The sequence below is a fragment of the Anguilla anguilla genome, chromosome 5 (assembly GCF_013347855.1).
Source record: "Anguilla anguilla isolate fAngAng1 chromosome 5, fAngAng1.pri, whole genome shotgun sequence".
NCBI lineage: Eukaryota > Metazoa > Chordata > Actinopteri > Anguilliformes > Anguillidae > Anguilla > Anguilla anguilla.
This window is the reverse complement of record NC_049205.1, coordinates 36,895,052-36,912,878: the sequence shown is the minus strand read 5'-3', so window position 1 is coordinate 36,912,878 and position 17,827 is coordinate 36,895,052. Positions and strand designations below refer to the sequence as shown.

General features: G+C 42.5%; 1 protein-coding gene across 2 annotated transcripts; it reads left to right on the top strand.

Annotated features, from left to right (window-relative positions):
- The first annotated feature begins 1,834 nt into the window (after positions 1-1,834).
- Positions 1,835-10,006, top strand: fbxl22 (F-box and leucine-rich repeat protein 22). 2 transcript variants are annotated; one of them, XM_035417414.1, is made up of 2 exons: positions 1,835-2,472; positions 8,848-10,006. In XM_035417414.1, the coding sequence occupies exons 1-2, from the start codon at positions 2,138-2,140 to the stop codon at positions 9,197-9,199; spliced, it is 687 nt and encodes a 228-aa protein (XP_035273305.1). In that variant the 5' UTR covers positions 1,835-2,137; the 3' UTR covers positions 9,200-10,006. The 2 variants fall into 2 exon arrangements, with proteins under 2 accessions (XP_035273305.1, XP_035273306.1); XM_035417415.1 differs by lacking the exon at positions 1,835-2,472 and adding an exon at positions 8,373-8,649.
- The last annotated feature ends 7,821 nt before the right edge of the window (positions 10,007-17,827 follow it).

Below are 17,827 nucleotides of genomic sequence, written 5' to 3'. Positions count from 1 at the left end.
TAATATCATAGAATCCATATTGTGCATCATATTGGATTTTTTTAACAACATTTAAAAAAATCATTTTACCAAACGTTTCTGTACTTCTACCATGTATGCCTGATTCTCATCAAATTTGACATGCATGATCTACGGCATGTCACTGTGTTAAATTGTGAAGGACATTTTGATACATCAAAATATGGCCGCAGGACTGTAATTTCAATTTAGCAAAAAAAAAAAAAGCAGGCAATGGGGCAAAAAATCAGCAACTCAAAGGGGCACTTTTGCTCCAGAAGGGCAAATGGGGTTGGGCTGGGAGGAATGAGGCACTGGAGCTTGCATATTCTCCTTCTCTCCCACTCCCATTGCAGCATGCCGTGCACCCCAGCAGCACAACTGTGATATGAAGGCAACTAAATTGTTGCATAATTTCATTAATGATTTTTCAGAAATCGCAGAAAGATATGAATAGCACTCAATGCTCTGCGGCTCACCCTTGGTGCTTGGCCCTAGACATCGCTGCTTGCAGCTATGTTCTTCTGTTGAGTTCTTACCACAGCTGTGCAAGAAGCTTGTGTCACTCAGAACAGGAGACACCATGCTGCTGCAAAGGCACAAACCATAAATTATGTTTGGTGTCACAGGGGACAAGCAGTGACCCAGTGTGACAAACACCAGCCCTGCCATAACAGGATCATCTGTTGGTACCACCCCTGTTCACTGGCCAAAGGATCAGAAATAAAGCTAGCATGTGTTCTTTGATTTAGCATTTTGCCTGTCTGTGCGTGTGTTCATTTATTTGTGAATGTATACATTTATGAGTGTGTCTGTTTGTGTATGCACACATGTGATAGGATGTCTGTGTATGTTTTGGTATAAATATGTGTGTGTGTGTGTGTGTGTGTGTGTGTTTTTGTGCTGCCTGTCAGACCTTTGACCTGTTCCTTTCCGCACTCTTATTAGGGAGTGAGTTGAGGTCAGAGTGTTCTGTACAGTTCACTCCCGAGTTCTGCATGTACTGACACTGGGGTCAGCAGGATTCGCATGCGCCGGATTCTCTTAACATCTGGGGGGAAAACCCAGAGACAAATATTCTCACTGTGGAAGATACTGACATTAAAGAGCAATTTAAAATGTTTTACTGCCCATAAGCTGGGCAAAGAAACTACTATTTTACAGGCTGTTAACTATATATTCTTAACTACTCATTCAAAACAAACCATACATACCTCACAAATCATTCTCTTCTTCTCACAAAAATACACACTACAAACCATAGATACCTGACAAACCATAATCTTCTCACAAATCTACACACTATAAACTCTTCACACCTCACAATCCATACAAACCTCAGAAATCATACACACCTCACAAGGCCTACATACTCCACACATCATACATACCTCAGAAATCATACACACCTCACAAACTTCAAAAGCAGTGTACACTTTATAAATCACAACACCTTAAGAATCTTACAAATCTAACAAACTCAATAACACCAATTTAGCGGGTAACTGAAAAGAAAGAAGCACTCTCCCCCACGTGCTAATGGGGGGAGAACATAAGGGTAACATGTTCCACACAATCCGCACTGGGTGTTATGGTTTCCTTCCTGCTGGTGACCTGTAAATGCTATTGTAAAATGTGGCTGCTCACCCCCCCCCCCCCCCACGCTTCATTGGAAAGGCGTTCCTCCCTCTGTTGGTAAACAGCAGCCAACCAGCTGTCCACAGCCGGGGAATAAGGGTGTCCGCGGGGCACACACACACACATTCAAATTTTTGAGTCACGCTGCCAGTTGTCTTCCCAAAATAGCCGCCCGTCCTACGGCCTTATATGTGCACGGGAGCTCCTGGCTCAGCCCTGCTGGGGGGCGCAGCCACAGGCCTCTCTGTCACCAGCACTCCAACATCCTGGCTCTGAGGCGGCAGGGTCTCCTGGTTCTGGAAGGAGGCCTCTCTCATCGTCCTTCTCTTAGTCTCTTTCTTTTTCTCTCCTTCTTTCTCTCTCTTACTTTCTTCCTCTCCATCCTTCTGTCACCTTCTCCTTTTTACTCAACTATTCCTTCGAATTCTCTCTCTCTCTCTCTCTCCTTCTCTTTCTCTCTCTCCTTCTCTCTGTCTCTCTCTCTCTCTCTCTGCTTGCTGTGATGCTGATCACGGAGCTAAACAGGGAGTGCCTGCTCCATCTTTTCTCCTTCCTGGACAAAGATGGGCGGCGCAGCCTGTCGCTCACGTGCCGGGGGCTCCGGGAAGTGTTCCTGGACCCCGCCCTCTGGCCGCTGCTCCGCTTCCACGCCCCCTGCGAGCTCCAGAGGAACAACTACGTCCTGGGGCCCGCCCTGCGCCACCTGTCCGTGTGCTGGCACTCCAGCCGGGTCAAAGTGTGCAACATCGAGGACTGGGCCAAGACGCCCTTCCAGAAGGACATCTGCAGAAAGCACGAGGGCGTGGTCAGCGCTTTCCTGGCACGCGTGTGTAAGAGGTGAGCATCGCTCGCGGCTTTCTTCTCCGTCTTCACAGTCCACCTTCTTCCTGCTGTGCCTCTCCCTTTCCCCTTCCTCTTCCTCAATCTTTTCATTCTCTACTTCCTTCTTGTCATTAGCAGGGCGAGGCTTGGCTGTTTTTGTCACCTGTTTCAGACACACTTAATGTTAGATGCTTTTACACGTTTTTAAACCTGCTTAATGCAAAGAGAACTCACATGCCTTTAAAATCTAAATGTATCTAAATTGTAAGAGCTAACTCTGCAAACTGCGCACTCAAAAGAGAAAATTCTGAAATAGAATGGAAATTGAAAGGATCTGTGGTCTGGTCAAAGATTCATTGCTATCTTGGTACAGCAGGAATGAAAAGAGATAGCACGCTTGGTTAGTGAGAGGGTGCTTGGTTTCACCCGCAAGTCTTTTTCAGGCCTAACTCCAGTCAGCAGACTGCTACTTTTAAAGGTTCAAAATGTACTCGCATGTAAAATGAATGTGTGGTTCTTCCTTCCTCTTTATAAGAGGAAATAAATAATTAAGTGAATTCTGACGAGCCTAGTATGTCAATCATCGTTTTAAGAAGTCCTCACCATACCATGGACAAATTAAATCCTGTTGAATTTGTTGTGTATGTGTCGACAGCAGAAGCCTGTGTTACATATTAGGTTTGCTGAATACAGCTGTCCCAGCTCAATCCAATACAGAGACCCACTGTTCGCGTGAATCTGTGGGTCCTGTCAATCAACCAGCACGTGCAGGGGATACTCAGTGGACAATATTACAGCACCATTCACAAGCAGGTGCTAGAGAAGACTGAGGGGTAGCAGCATGGAAATAAGTGGCAGAGGGATTTATTGTAACCACATAGCACTCAGAAATATAGCTAATAATCGGCTAAATAAGGCCACTACCTTATAGCGAATCACCTCCTAAATAAAACAGAGTAATTTGAAGATTGTTTTTTGATTCACCTGTGGCAAAATCTTAAAGCTGTTCGTTGAAACCAAAGCTAATATGATTTTGAAATATGAATGATTGGGTTGTCGCATTCTTATTCGTAGGAAAATGCTGTTTAAAAGGATGCAAAGGGATTGCTGTGTGTCAGTCACAGAGGGGATGCATAGCGGTCTGAGGCAGATTTAAAACAACATGTTTTCACTGGAGGATGTCATCGCTGTGTGGCCTATAGAGCTACATTTTCCATGCTGGACAAAATGGATATGCTTTATGAAAATAATTATGGTACCATAAATAGGAATATGATCACTATTATGATAATAGCAGAGGTAGTTATTCAGATGTGGAAAGCATATTAATAGATATCTATCTAAAAAAAAGTTAAAATACACATTACGTTATTTTATAAAAAGATTTAAACGTTAGAGTTCTTCTTTCTGTGTCTGTTCAGACAATCTGTTGGTATCATATTATGATGTCACTTCTACTGAGTGTCTGGAAAGCTTATCTGAGAGGAGCAGTGATGGTGGTGTCAATGCAGAAACCAGGCACCCATTTCTACGGTGGCTCTGAAGTGCAAACACAAAAACAAAATGCAAAAACGCAAAAACAGGCCCTGAGGTGCAGAAGCAACATACAAAAACAAAAAAGGAGTGGACCTGAGGTGCAGATGCAACATACAAAAACAAAAACTAGTAGCCCGAAGTGCACTGTTTTGCAGTTCGGGGCTACTAGTTTTTGTTTTGTATGTTGCATCTGCACCTCAGGGCTGCTAGTTTTTGTATGCTCGTGTTTTGCACTGCACCTCAGGCTGCTTGCACCTCAGGGCTGCTCCTTTTTGTTTTTGTATGTTGTATATGCATTACAGGGCTGCAAGTTTTGTTTTTGCCATTTTCTTTTTGTATTTGTGTTTTGCACTTCAGGGCTGCACTTTTTTGTTTTTGTATGTTGCATCTGCACCTCAGGACCGCTCCTTTTTGTTTTTGTATGTTGCACCTGCGCCTCAGGGCTGAAAGTTTATGTTTTTGCGTTTTCTTCTTGTTTTTGTGTTTTGCACTTCAGAGCCACCGTACTTTTCAGCACTGTCACAGGGTGGTTTGCTGTGCCAGAGTTTTCCTGAGCTTACAAAAACAACTGTTCAATCCAAAACCAAGAAATAAAACCTAAACACCTACCCACACTTTTCGGGGAAAAAGCAAGGCTGTGAAAGGAGAAGTTAACACAGTGTAGAGTGTTATTTAGGCCTCCAGCCAGCAGGGGCTCCCAGCAGTCAGGGTTTTGCTTTGAAGTGATAAGATTGGCCTCCAATCTCACTCGTTGAAAATAGCGGCATCCTGTCATCCATTTATATAGTGTCACTGATTGGCCATGGAGTGGTGCAGCCACAGATGTCTCCTCAGAGATTCACTTCATCTGAGAGGGATATTGGAAATCTGGTTTGGGATAGAAAGAGACAATTAAACATAATTTAAATGATTTAATGAAAATTTGCCCCCATTCACTACTCTCATGCTACTCCAAATTGTCATAATAGTACCTGACTGTACAGTAATTGCAGAGCAGAGTATATATCATAGTACACAGATTATAGAGAAAACATTACACTTCAGACTTACCCATTGTTTCCGACATGATCGTAAGTAGTTTTGCGTACAATCTGCGTATGCCTTCCTGACACTGACAAATCATTTCTATTCATGGAGCAAACATGGCGATAAAAAACATTTGGTTAATTTTTACAAATTGTGAGTTTTGTTTTGATGTGTATCACATAAGTGTCAGACGTCATCATTGCATTGCATGATGCACTTACAGAAAAATGTTTTTTCCAAGCTTCAGTAAGCAGTGGCAGGATACGTGTAACCCTGCTACAGCGCGATAACTATTCACAGGCCTCTCGAAAATGTAATGTGTAAACAAATGAAAAAACAGAAACAATCTGTTTCTGGCAGTTGTGTGGCATGAAGTCAATGAACATTGCCAAGCAGAGATTTTCAGTGAGCGTGGATTATCTGAAGTGGTTAGAGTGTATTCCATTCTGCATAGAATGGAGCTTTCAAATACTGCTCATTTTTAAAGGCCATACTGTGCAAGCATATTGATCTAAAATCCACCTCGCCGGTTCATCATATTCACTGTGTCCTCAGCATGAAGTCTACCCGGACATGCGCACAGACTATATATATTGCATATGCTTTTCCTGGGCCTACAGTATTCAAGTTTTGCTGTGGTTTGCCTTAAAGGCTATATTAACTCAAAAAGGCTGCCAATATTTTGCAACAACTTTTGAGATATGTTTGATCCTGTTTAGTGGGCAAACCAGTGGTAGACTTAGGAAAATATAGGTGTTAACCAAACCAGTGTTACACCTTAGACATTTGCCCTGTTGGCAGCTGTAGTAACAGTACTCTGCAGTTGTTTGGATATATGAGACAGTGTGCAAGGGTTTTCTTATCCTGACTGACATCCTGATGAGCTTACCAGCTGTGAACCTGTGGTAGCATGTCTTTTTGAAACTCCCTCTATCAGCCAACGGAGGGATTGCACCAAGAACCTGGTTGGAAATTGTGTTGGAAATGTGATGCTTATAATTGCAGCCAGGGTGGTACGATGGTGCGTTGGGTAGCTCTGTCGCCTCTACAATTGCACCCTGGGTTTGAATCTGGCCTGGGCCTTTCTGTGTGGAGTTTGCATACTCTCCTCATGTCCGCGTTGGTTTCCTCTGGGTACTCCCACAGTCCAAAGACATATCGGGAGGCTAATTTGAGATTCTAAATTGCCCATAGGCATGAGTGTGTGTGAGTGAATGGTGTGTGTGCCCTGTAAGAGATTGGTGGCCTGTCCAGAGTGTATTCCTGCCTCTCACCCAATGCAAGGTGGGATAGGCTCCAGCACCACCTGCGACCCTGCCCAGGATAAGCAGGTAAAGATAATGGATGGATGGATAATTATGGCCACCAGTGTGTGTACACCATGTGTCCTGCCAGAATATAAACTTGCATTTCAATGGTTATCCTCCCGGGCCCTGTTACTCAAATCACACCCCTCGGGGACCAGAAACTGTTGGTTTTCCAACCGCACTGTTAGAATTGAATTTAACACAAGAGTGTCTCTTGCAAACATTGCTTTCAATCATTGTCTGCTTAATTAGCGGCAATTACTTTACAAACCTTGATTAGGGTGGTGACATGGGATAATTGTTTGAGAAGTGGCATGAGAAAGAGGCCATCGCAACCTCTAGTTGGCGGAGGACTGAAGTACCATGCAAAAATACAAGCGGAGACAAACTGGTGACCCTATTTATTATTAACAGAAATTGTATACATTGTTGAATTTTAGTCAACGCTTATAGTGAACAAGAAGTTAAGGATCATGAACAAATCATTAGCACTATTTTTTGCGATTTCTGTTTATGTACTTCAACCATAAAATGGTTGGAAACTGTTTAAAAATGGTTTCAACAAAGATCAAAAGATGGGCTTTTTAATTTCATTGCTATTATGCCATTTCATTATACTGGCTTCCTCTCCAAAATACCTTCTGAACTAACTCACTCAAGGTGATGTGCACTATGAGGTGTAGTTGTTTGTGTAGGCATGCGTTTGTGCGTGTGTGTGTGTGTGTCTGTGTGTAGTTGTGTGTGTATACACAGATGTTTGAAGGGTATATGCTTGTCCCTCTTGGCTTTAGGCATGGCTGACCAAGTTCTCGCTCTGCCAGTGAAATGCATGTGCATCTTAATAATCCCTGAGCCCAAGCGAGGGTAGGGGTCGGATGGGGAGGGGCATTATTATGTAATGATGAAAGATAAAGATGCCGTGCGCATGTAAGTGCACTACACTGAAAAAAACCTACCTCTGTAAAAACACAGCTGGAGATCCTGAAAGCACAAATCTGTCAGCCTGCTCATAAAAATAGACCCCTGCCTCTCTCTCTGTTTTTTCATGGATTTCCCCCCCCCATACACGCCCCTTCACGGCACATGCCCCCATGCCGACTCCACCCCCAACCCCCACCCACCTTGTAATAAAGAATGTGAATGTGTTTTTGCCTCGCATGCGGATAAAAGTAGTGGGATTACGTAACACTTTACATAATCCACATCAGTCGGAGTGAATGACATCCTTAAGCTTCTGCCATCAGCCGCACGGACTCTCACGTGCACCAGACTGCCAGGTTTTCCCCCAGAAGGGGGCAGCACTTCCATTACAAATTGGATAAACCCTAAGCTGACTACATGAGGGGCGTAAAGCTTGTCCTGGAGGGCTGCAGTGTCTGCAGGTATTGGTGATTTCTATTCAGTCTGCAGTCAGTAAAGATCTAGAGGACAAGATGTGTGGACTCTTTGGCCAATCTATCACTTAAATTGCTCACTCATTGTGAAAATAGCAAATCAAAAAATTTTGGGGAAAACATTATATATTTGCCCTGTGATACCACCAAAACCCATAAGGACTGTGCCATGGAAAAAGCACTTTTGAACAATCCTTCTTAAAGCACAGCCTTGCAACCCTGGTCCCGGAGAGCCACAGGGTCTCTTGGTTTTTGTGTGCACCTTAAAAAAAGAACCAATTGAGACTCAAGACACCAGGTGTGGTGAGTTTAGAGCGTAATCACCTGCTCTGAGTTTGAGTGACATTGAAAAGCTGCAGATCTGATGGTTCTACAGGAGCAGGACTGCAGACCCTTGTTTTAACGAGTGATACAGAGCAGGTCAATTCCATTTCCAATTTAGGATTGACAGACATTCAATTCATGAACTGAATAATTTACATATTGTTCTATGGGGACATTCCAGTTAATTAATTGGATTTCAATTCATTTGCTGAATTGAGCGAAGTGGGATGACCCCAACCCTGGTAAAGAGATCACAGCCTGTCGGTTCTGCACACCGATCATGTTTGTGTCCTGTCTTCTGTTGTCACTGAGCATACTGTTTCACAAACAGTACACCTCCACGTTGTTTACAATTTTGATTGGCACACGGCATAGTCAGCTGTTGCTCAGGTGCAGGTCTTTATGGGTAGCTGCAATATGACGCCAGCTTCGGGATTCAAAGAGGCTGCAGCATGCATCATTCTGTCACAGTGCCACCATTACATCACCACATTTATCACGGCAGCCCTCCTGGTGACAATGATCCTTGGCTGCCCAAGTGGAATAACTGACGCTAGCTTCTTTGTTATCTGCCAGGCAGCGTGCCCTACATCAGCTTACAACGTGTGAGTGAGTAACAATGCAATAATAAATAAAACATTGAGCTACATAAAGAAACATTGTGTGGATGATTATGACATCTGCATCTGGGGGTGGGATTGTATATCCTGTATTGTTTCTGTTACACAGGCCTTGCCTGACCATACCCTGTGAGATCAGTTTCTTCAGCCACGTGCTCTCTCTCTCTCTCTCTCTCCCCTCAGGTGCCCCAACCTGCTGTCCCTGACCCTGTCCGGCTGCGGCCACATCGAGGACCAGGACGTGGTGCTGGTCCTGCAGAGCTGCAGGCGACTGCGCAGCCTGCGGCTGGAGAACTGCGTGCGGATCACCGACTCCCTCCTGCACGCCGTGGTCGCCCATGGAGACAGCCTGGCCGCCGTGCAGGTCGATTTCTGCCGAAACGTGACCCAGTCCGGCCTGCAGGTGGTGAGGGCCGGGCGGCCGGGCGTCCGGCTGAGCGCCGAAAGGAGCGCGGGCATGATCCCCGACGGCAGGCCGCAGGAGAAGCCGCAGCCGCTGCGCAGGGCTCTGCAGAAGGTCCTGCTTTTCTCCTGAAACCACACGGCCAACAGAGCACAGCCAACAGCGCACAGCCGGCACAGTCTCTGGCCTGGAGACGGGGTGGTACCAGAAATGAGAACAGGACAGGAAAAGCAAAGGCCGGGACACAGATTCAGTTGGATTGACTGAGACCCAATAGACCAGGGCCCTGTTTCACAAAGCAGGATTACTGAATTATCTGGATGACTGCACTGGATAACTGCACTGAGCAGTTATCCCAGAACCCTCCTAAATCTGGAACATGGACTGAAGCAAAAAGAGCTGCTCCGGGTTCTACTCAGTGCAGTTATCCAGCTAACTCAGTAATCCTACTTTGTGAAATACCCCGCAACTTCAGTCAATTTGTCAATCCTTGTTTTGGTTGCACAACATTTACAAACAAGTGATCACACAGTCCTGTACAGTTGGTCTGCTGACTACAGTGCTTTTATGCCATAGTTTATGGTTCAAAACCCTTCAACGGAGACGTGGGGTTCATTTGAATATAATGTTTAAAAGGTTTTCCCCCTAGAACCTTCACACTAAATTCCTGAAGATCTTTTTAGGAAGAACATTCATAGGTGGAAAGAATGAAGAGGACTGCTTTTATGATAAAGCCCTTTCCTTTTCCTGACTTCCCATTCCCACGTATTTTGAAATTCAAATGCATTTATGCATTTTCAATTTTCCACTGTTTTTTTTAAAGCATTTTTTACCACGTTTTGTGTTTGTATGAATTTTATATATTCACTTTGTTCGTTTTTGCAAGTGATACAAAAGCATTAACAAAGAAAAAACCTCCCAATAAATAAATAAAGTTAATGCAACCCCCATGTGTTAATTCAGAGGAATTCAATTTATTCAGATACAGCTGAATTAACTTTTCCGACACTAAAATCAAACATGGGAAACCAACCATAGAAAACTGACTTTTCTGTTTTCATTAACACAGGAATCTTAAATCTTCACAGTTCAAGGTTTGAAATATCATAATAGTTATAGTAAGTTGAAAATAGTAACTGTAAGTACAGTAGGCCTATTTAAACCAATAAATCAATATCATATATATATATGTATATAATCAAAAATCAACTGCTCTACAGTGCTCCATTTCTACGTCCTTCGTTCACACTTTCTCAGTTGGATTTTGCCATTCAAACGTTTTACTTTTGTCTAAAGCTACTCTTTGTCTAAAGATCTTTTTGGGAAGAACATTCATAGGTGGAAAGAAACCAACCATAGAAAACGGACTTTTCTGTTTTCATTAACACAGGAATCTTAAATCTTCACAGTTCAAGGTTTGAAATATCATAATAGTTATAGTAAGTTGAAAATAGTAACTGTAAGTACAGTAGGCCTATTTAAACCAATAAATCAATATCATATATATATGTATATAATCAAAAATCAACTGCTCTACAGTGCTCCATTTCTACGTCCTTCGTTCACACTTTCTCAGTTGATTTTGCCATTCAAACGTTTTACTTTTGTCTAAAGCTACTCTTTGTCTAAAGATTTTGGGAAGAACATTCATAGGTGGAAAGAATGAAGAGGACTGCTTTTATGATAAAGCCCTTTCCTTTTCCTGACTTCCCATTCCACGTATTTTGAAATTCAAATGCATTTATGCATTTTCAATTTTCCACTGTTTTTTTTTACAGCATTTTTTACCACGTTGTGTTTGTATGAATTTATATATTCACTTTGTTCGTTTTTGCAAGTGATACAAAAGCATTACCAAAGAAAAAAACCTCCCAATAAATAAATAAAGTTAATGCAACCCCCATGGTTAATCAGAGGAATTCCAATTTATTCAGATACAGCTGAATTAACTTTCCGAAACTAAAATCAAACATGGGAAACCAACCATAGAAAACTGACTTTTCTGTTTTCATTAACACAGGAATCTTAAATCCTTCACAGTTCAAGGTTTGAAATATCATAATAGTTATAGTAAGTTGAAAATAGTAACTGTAAGTACAGTAGGCCTATTTAAACCAATAAATCAATATCATATATATTATATGTATACTAATCAAAAATCAACTGCTCTACAGTGCTTCCATTTCTACGTCCTTCGTTCACACTTTCTCAGTTGATTTTTGCATTCACAACGTTTTACTTTTTGTCTAAAGCTACATAGTATTATCATATTTGACGCAAAACAAAAACAGTTGCTTGAATTGGGTTTTATTTTTGGACTGCAGATGTTGTTGACTTCTGCACAATGTACATATGTAAGGAAAACCATCTGTCTCCCGCCTAGTCGCTCGTGGGATGAGGGGAGGGAGTATACTGCCGCGCTTTGGCAAGCTTTACGGTAAGCAGTGACCTAATGAGAGCTGGGGTACCCTGAGGACGAGCTGGCAGCCAGCCAGAGTTGCGAATAGCGATACTTCTATGTAATGAAAAGCAGGGCTGTATAGAAACAGGCAGCAGAGGAGCCCATGTGTACGTTCCACGTGACTGTTCATTCCATAATTGTTGTATGACGCCTCCGTACAGCTTTTTTCTGGGCCTGGTGAGATCGAGCAGATATAGCGTGCTTCCCGTGTCCCGTAGTCAGTGTGTAAGCACTAAGCAGGGCTAAATTAAAATAAGAATCAAGAAATCACTTGTTAGGCAACACCATTTTTAGGGGAGGGGAGTGAGTAGACATCTGTCTGAACTGTTTATATGCAGTCTGTTTATGGGCCATTTTTCAGGAAAGAAAATCAATGACTGAAACATACTAAATCCTGAACCGCGCCTTGTTTAGATGTAATCTAGCCTATATGACATGTCAATGCGGTAAAAACCGCACCGTACTATAATGGTATTGATCAGTAGTCTTCTGCCCATTTATTCTTGTGTGCAGAGACTATAGTGCTTGAGGGAAAGTCCCTAACCTTGGAGGACCGGATACTGCTAACTAGTATGGTCGATAGAGAAAAGAGGCCAGATCAGGTGCGCATTGAACCAGAGGGCACTGGGATCCATGTTACCGCGGTAACAGTCTCTGAGCAGCCTACCCGGGTGGGTCTAAAGTGTGCCGAGGGAGCGAGGCTCCTCCCATCTTTCAGCGGTGCACAATCACATCATGCTGCTTCCAGTGTTGTGTGTTCCTGTTTTTGCTGTGAGGTCAGCAAGTAAACGGTCAATTTAGGTTCGCTGAATCTGAGAGCTGCGGTCCTGCCAAAACAAAGGAAAAAGCATTTCGGTCTGCCTGACTCATTGGTGTGTGGAGGTTTACTGCTGCACTGGAGCTCTTCCCATACGAACCAAACCAAATCTATAAAATTCTAAAAGCAAGCAATGTTATGTCAGAGCAGTAGGAAAAACATTATTACTCTCTTAACTTTTGCAGCTTGTACGAGACTTTGAATTTTGAAAGAACCGAATCATGTACATTGTTAATCATCAATCAGTTGTAATTAATTACGTTGATCATGCAGCAGGTAGTTTCAGCTCTCATACCGAAATTGGGCCAGTGAATCTGTGAAGCTCCATAACTTACCCTCCCACATGACTGCAGCAATGACTGCTGCTATAGGCTATTATGTTATATAATTGTTTAGCCTGTGGTGTTTTATTTTGATGGGAGAAAACAACTACTGTATTTTTGCAGTGAGGACACCTCACCTCTGAAACACTGGCTATACTAATATTTACGGTGTGGTATTTTGGCAGTCGCATATCAAATTCAACTATGAAACTATTCGAACTTGATACCCCGACATATGGGCCCACACATAAATAACATGTAGGATCGCTTGCCACATAATATTAAGCAAAGCATGCTCACAGTTGTGTATAAATATACCGGGTATACCCATAGCCCATTATTTCGCCTTCTATGGCTATAAGAAAACATCTCAGTGGCTTTGAGAAAGAGGTGGTTATTTGGGGCACATTCAGCAGAAGCTTCAGTGATGGAGGTTCCTGAACTTGCTCATGTTCCACAGGGAATGGTGGCTAAGGTAATGTCAGCATGGAAGTCTGTGGGAAAGACCTAGGCAACTGCAATTGGAGATGTATACTCCTCTATTGTGATGTGCAATGAATTGTGACGCAAGTCCAAGCAGACAAGCAGCCTTTCGCCTCCTTGTGAAATTAAGGAATCTGTTGCTTTGTATGATCAATGTGAAATGCTGAACTGCTCTAATGAGAACTTTGTATGTTCTGGCTCGCTGTTTGTTTTCTGTCTCTTCTCTTGATGTAGGCCTACGTCCCTGTGCAGATGAACAACTTTCTAGTGGTCAAACTTTCAGTTTCTCAGCTTTTTCAGTGCAGGAAGTACAGTACATAACGCCCCTTAGACCCTTGATAGCCAACTGGTCCTGATCTTGACCATTTTTTTTCCAGTTGATATAATTGCTGAACCATAGTCTTATCTTCTTAATCTTACCCTTGAATGTGATTAAATTCCAAGGTAGAAGGTGGAAGTCAGCATATGTTTGCTCACTACTAAAATGGAGAGATCCAACTCTTCTATGTAATTACAGACCAATTTCAATGCTTTCTCCACTAGCTAAAGTACTTGAAGGTCTTGTTAGTGAGCAGCAAAAGAAAGATTTATATGCAAATGATATTTTGTCTATGCGCCAATCAGGCTTCAGAAAAAAAAAAATAGCACAATTATAGCAGCCATAAAGATGGTTAATGATATTGCCTGTGCCCTTGATAATAAAGAGCATTGTGTCTCTCTTTATAGAACTTTCGAAAGCATTTTACACAGTTGACCATGGCATTCTGAGACAGAGATGGCTGAGCATAGGACTTTCAGAGTGTACTGTTGATGGTCTATCTCTTAGACAGAACTCATTGCATCAAATCTAATGGTCTCATGCTTCACAATGTGTTAAATCTGCACTTATATGCTGATGACACTGTTATTTATTATTGTGCACCAAGTCTTGGCTTAGCATTTGAGAACCTGCAAACTGTATCTGACATTCTGCAATGTACTGTACCTTATGTCAATTGAAACCTGTCCTCGGCGCTGGCAAAATTAACTTGTGGTGTTCTCCAAAATCAAGAAAAAGGTCAGCAAACTTTCCAGGTATTTTTGCTCTTCAGGGCAATGAGGTTGAGTCTGTCTCAGCAGCTTGGCCAGAAACTGAAGCTGACGCTGGATTTTTATTTTAGCCAAAAAGAGACTTTTATTTCTGTACGTGACCACTGTGATGTTTTATATTTACAGGTGTCCACCAGAGTCTTCAAACCATTGATACTCTGCATCATGGAGCTTTAAGAGTCATCACCAACTGTAAGGAACACGTGCACCATGGAATCTGCATGCTCAGGTTGGCTGGGCTGCACTAGGCACCCATATATTAAGTCATTGGTACATTTTTATTCACAAGGCAATTCTCAGTCTACTGCAATCTTACTTATGTAGCTATATTTCACAGAAAAGTGCTGGAGGTCATTGTCTACGTTCTCAGGATTTATTCCTGTTGTCTGTCCCTAATGTCCGTACGGAGCTGAGGAAAAGGGCTTTCATGTATTCTGCTCCCTCGCTCATAGAATGTGTTACAAGATGCTTTGAAAATTGCTGGGCCGTTCTCTCTTGGTGTTTTTACATCTATTGCTAAGGATCTAGAGGTGGTCTCGATAACATTTCCATGTTCAGACTAGATTTAGTGCTATGTACCATACTTACGAAAATGATTTAAACTCATTTTGCTGTATTTTGCTGTATGCTTTCTGTCTGTGACTGTGTAATTGACTTGCTGCTCCCTGTCTTGACCAGGTTGCTCTTGAAAAAGAGATATTTAATTTCAGTGAGCCTATCCTGGCTGAATAAAGGTAAATGAAAAAGTAAATAAATGTGTTCACTCCCGCCCCCAGTACTTTGTAGACAGGACTTTGGCAGCAATCGCAGCTGTGAATCTTCTCAGCTGTGTCTATATGCGCTTTACACATTTAGATACATTTTGTACTTTTTGCCCATTCCTTCATTTAGTTAGACAGAGATCACCAGTGGACAGAAATCTTATTATCTGTCAACACAGATTGTCAATGGGATTTAAGTCTGACCTTCGGTTGGGCAGTTTCAGAATCCTGACCTTGTTTTTTGGCCATTTATTTGTAGTTTTTCTCATGCTCTTTGGGCCATTGTACTGTTGAAACATCTTCACCCTAAATGCAGATGTCTAGCTGACTGAAACAGGTTTTCCTCAATGATTTGCCTGCATTTGCCTCCATTTGCCTTGCTCTTAATGGCAATATGCTTCCCGGTCCCTCCCACCGAAAAGCAACCCAGTACATGGTGCTGCCATCGCCATGCTTGCTGGCAGGGATGGTGCTACCTGGGTGATCGGCTGCATTTGATTTGCACCAAACATAGCTTTGCTTTCAGGCCAAAGAACCTAGTCTTCTTCCAGAAGTTCTCAGGGTTTATCACAAGGCTTTTGGCAAACACTAGGCATGACATAATGTTTGACTTGTGCAAAAGTGGCTTCTATGTGGCCACTCTCCCAAAGAGGCCAAGTCTGTGAAGATCTGAAGAGATTATTGATCTCTGCACAGTTTATTCCATTTCAGGTAATAAGCTCTGCTATTCTATTAGGGTTGGAGTTGGACACTTGATCACTTGTTCTTCAGGTATGGTTTGCAGTTTTGTAGGATGGCCTTAAGCTATGGTCTGGGTAGTACCAAATTTTGTTACATTTTGTTACAATGGACTTCAAGGAGTCTCTGTAAATTAATACAAAATTATTTGCACCTTTATCCTATGATGATACATGTCTATCCATTTCTATTTCTATTCTATATTTTTTTTTTGGAGGAGTGATAAAAATGAAATCGATAATGTGTCAATTTGCAAAAGAGGCTGTGTGAAAAGGTAATGGATAGCTAAGTTGTTATAATGAATAGGGGGTATGATTTGGAAATATAGTAGATATGTAGGACTGAGCAATTATGTGGATTTGTATGTTTTGATGTAAGTCTAGTGATGTATGGATGTTTTGTATTTATGCTAGGATGTTTTGTGTGTGATAAATGTATAAGATATCATGTTGTGTGTTTATAATGAAACAAAAATAAAATCATACAAAAAAAAGAAAAAAAACATTTCTATCCTCATGGGAGTGGTCTCTTCCAGGTTGACAATGACCACATTCACAGGGCATGAGGGGTCATTGAATGACTTGATGAGTATAAAAATGAATTGAATCACATGCTATGGCCGTTGCAGTCACCATATCTCAACCCAAGTGAATGCCTATGGGAGATTTCGGACCAATGTGTTCGACAGCTTTCTCCACCGAAATCATCAAAACACCAAATGAAGGTATACCTTTTGGAAGAATGATGTTCCATCCCTCCAGTAGTTTTCCAGAGACTTGTGCAAGACTTCAGCACAAAAATTTTAAAACTTCGTCCTAATCTTTATTTTACAGAGGTGTGAAATGATTTAACGTGCCATAAAAGGACACACAGGCAGGTTGGTGTAGGCAGTATCCCCATTTAAACCCGAGGAGGAACGCGTGTGCTTGTCTGAGTATGTATGTGCTCCGCTTGCATGCTGTCAGGGGAGAGGTGGACTCAGTGGGGGCTGGAGCAGACCGCGGCTCTGATTACAGGAGGTGGCGGTGAGGGGAGCTTTAAAAACAGCCACAGTGGAGGGCTCCCTGTGGATTTAAACATATCAGGGATTCGGAGTTGTCTTTGGCTGCCAAGGAAACGTATAGGCTGTTTATTTGTTTTCCAGTGAGCATTCATACCACTAGTGTTATTCTTTCACTGCCAGAACTTGAATTTAAATGATCCATCATAAACATGGCAGTCCCATATGCATTTCTCTCCTCTCATTACCACATTTAATCTTGTTCCACTTACGTCTGCTTCTCTCTGCTTCTCTCTGTGTGCGTCCATATGAAAATCACAGACCTCAAATGATTGTGACAACGACAAAACAACTGTGCGCAAAAAAGTTTTCTTTTCACCGATCCAAAACAATAGGCATGTGTGTTGGGGTGGTAGCCCTCTGAGTCAGGTTGACGCTGTATTTGAAGAACAAAACTTCTTCTTCTTCTTCCTCTTCTTCTTCTTCTTCTGGGCCAAAAATAAAATTCTGTCAGTTTCATAATATGCATTGTTTTGTGTTTTATTTTTCCTTTCTGCTTGGGGACGGGGTGGAGGTATGGCATCAGGTTTCTTGCTGACATTATTATTCTGTGGCAGTGAGGCATAAGGTCTTGCTAATGGCTCTAAGAAATTAGCCTGAAACCCAGTCAGCCAATGTCAATATGGCAGCAGGCAGGAGGAAAGATGAGAAAAGGTGTGGGGAGAGACGGATGTATGCACAGAGCCAGACTGCGCCATCCTCTCTGGAACAGCAGGCAGATCTCCACCGCTTATCTGACAGGAAACAGCATCATTTATAAAACGGGACTCCAAAGCTAAGTCCGTCATCACTGCAGCCCAATTTTAGTCAGAATTTGCCTTTCTTGCATATCCTCACAGAACTGCCTGTTCTGTTCCCGCCTGTTTTCCTTTAAGAGGCTAGGCTAAATTCCCCGCTAGAGTTCGGGACGTGCCATCCGGTTATCCTGTGATCTGCGCTCTCCAAAGAAAACAAGACAATAACACTGAGCAACAACGCTCGGAGGGAGGCTACAATGTGGCTTTAAAGACGGAAAATGCTGGTAACCA

Excerpts from the sequence above, each read along its gene's own strand:
- fbxl22 (XM_035417414.1), top strand. The coding sequence starts at position 2,138 with ATGCTGATCACGGAGCTAAACAGGGAGTGCCTGCTCCATCTTTTCTCC. Across the intron at positions 2,473-8,847 it reads CTGGCACGCGTGTGTAAGAG|GTGCCCCAACCTGCTGTCCC; the intron begins GTGAGCATCGCT and ends CTCTCCCCTCAG.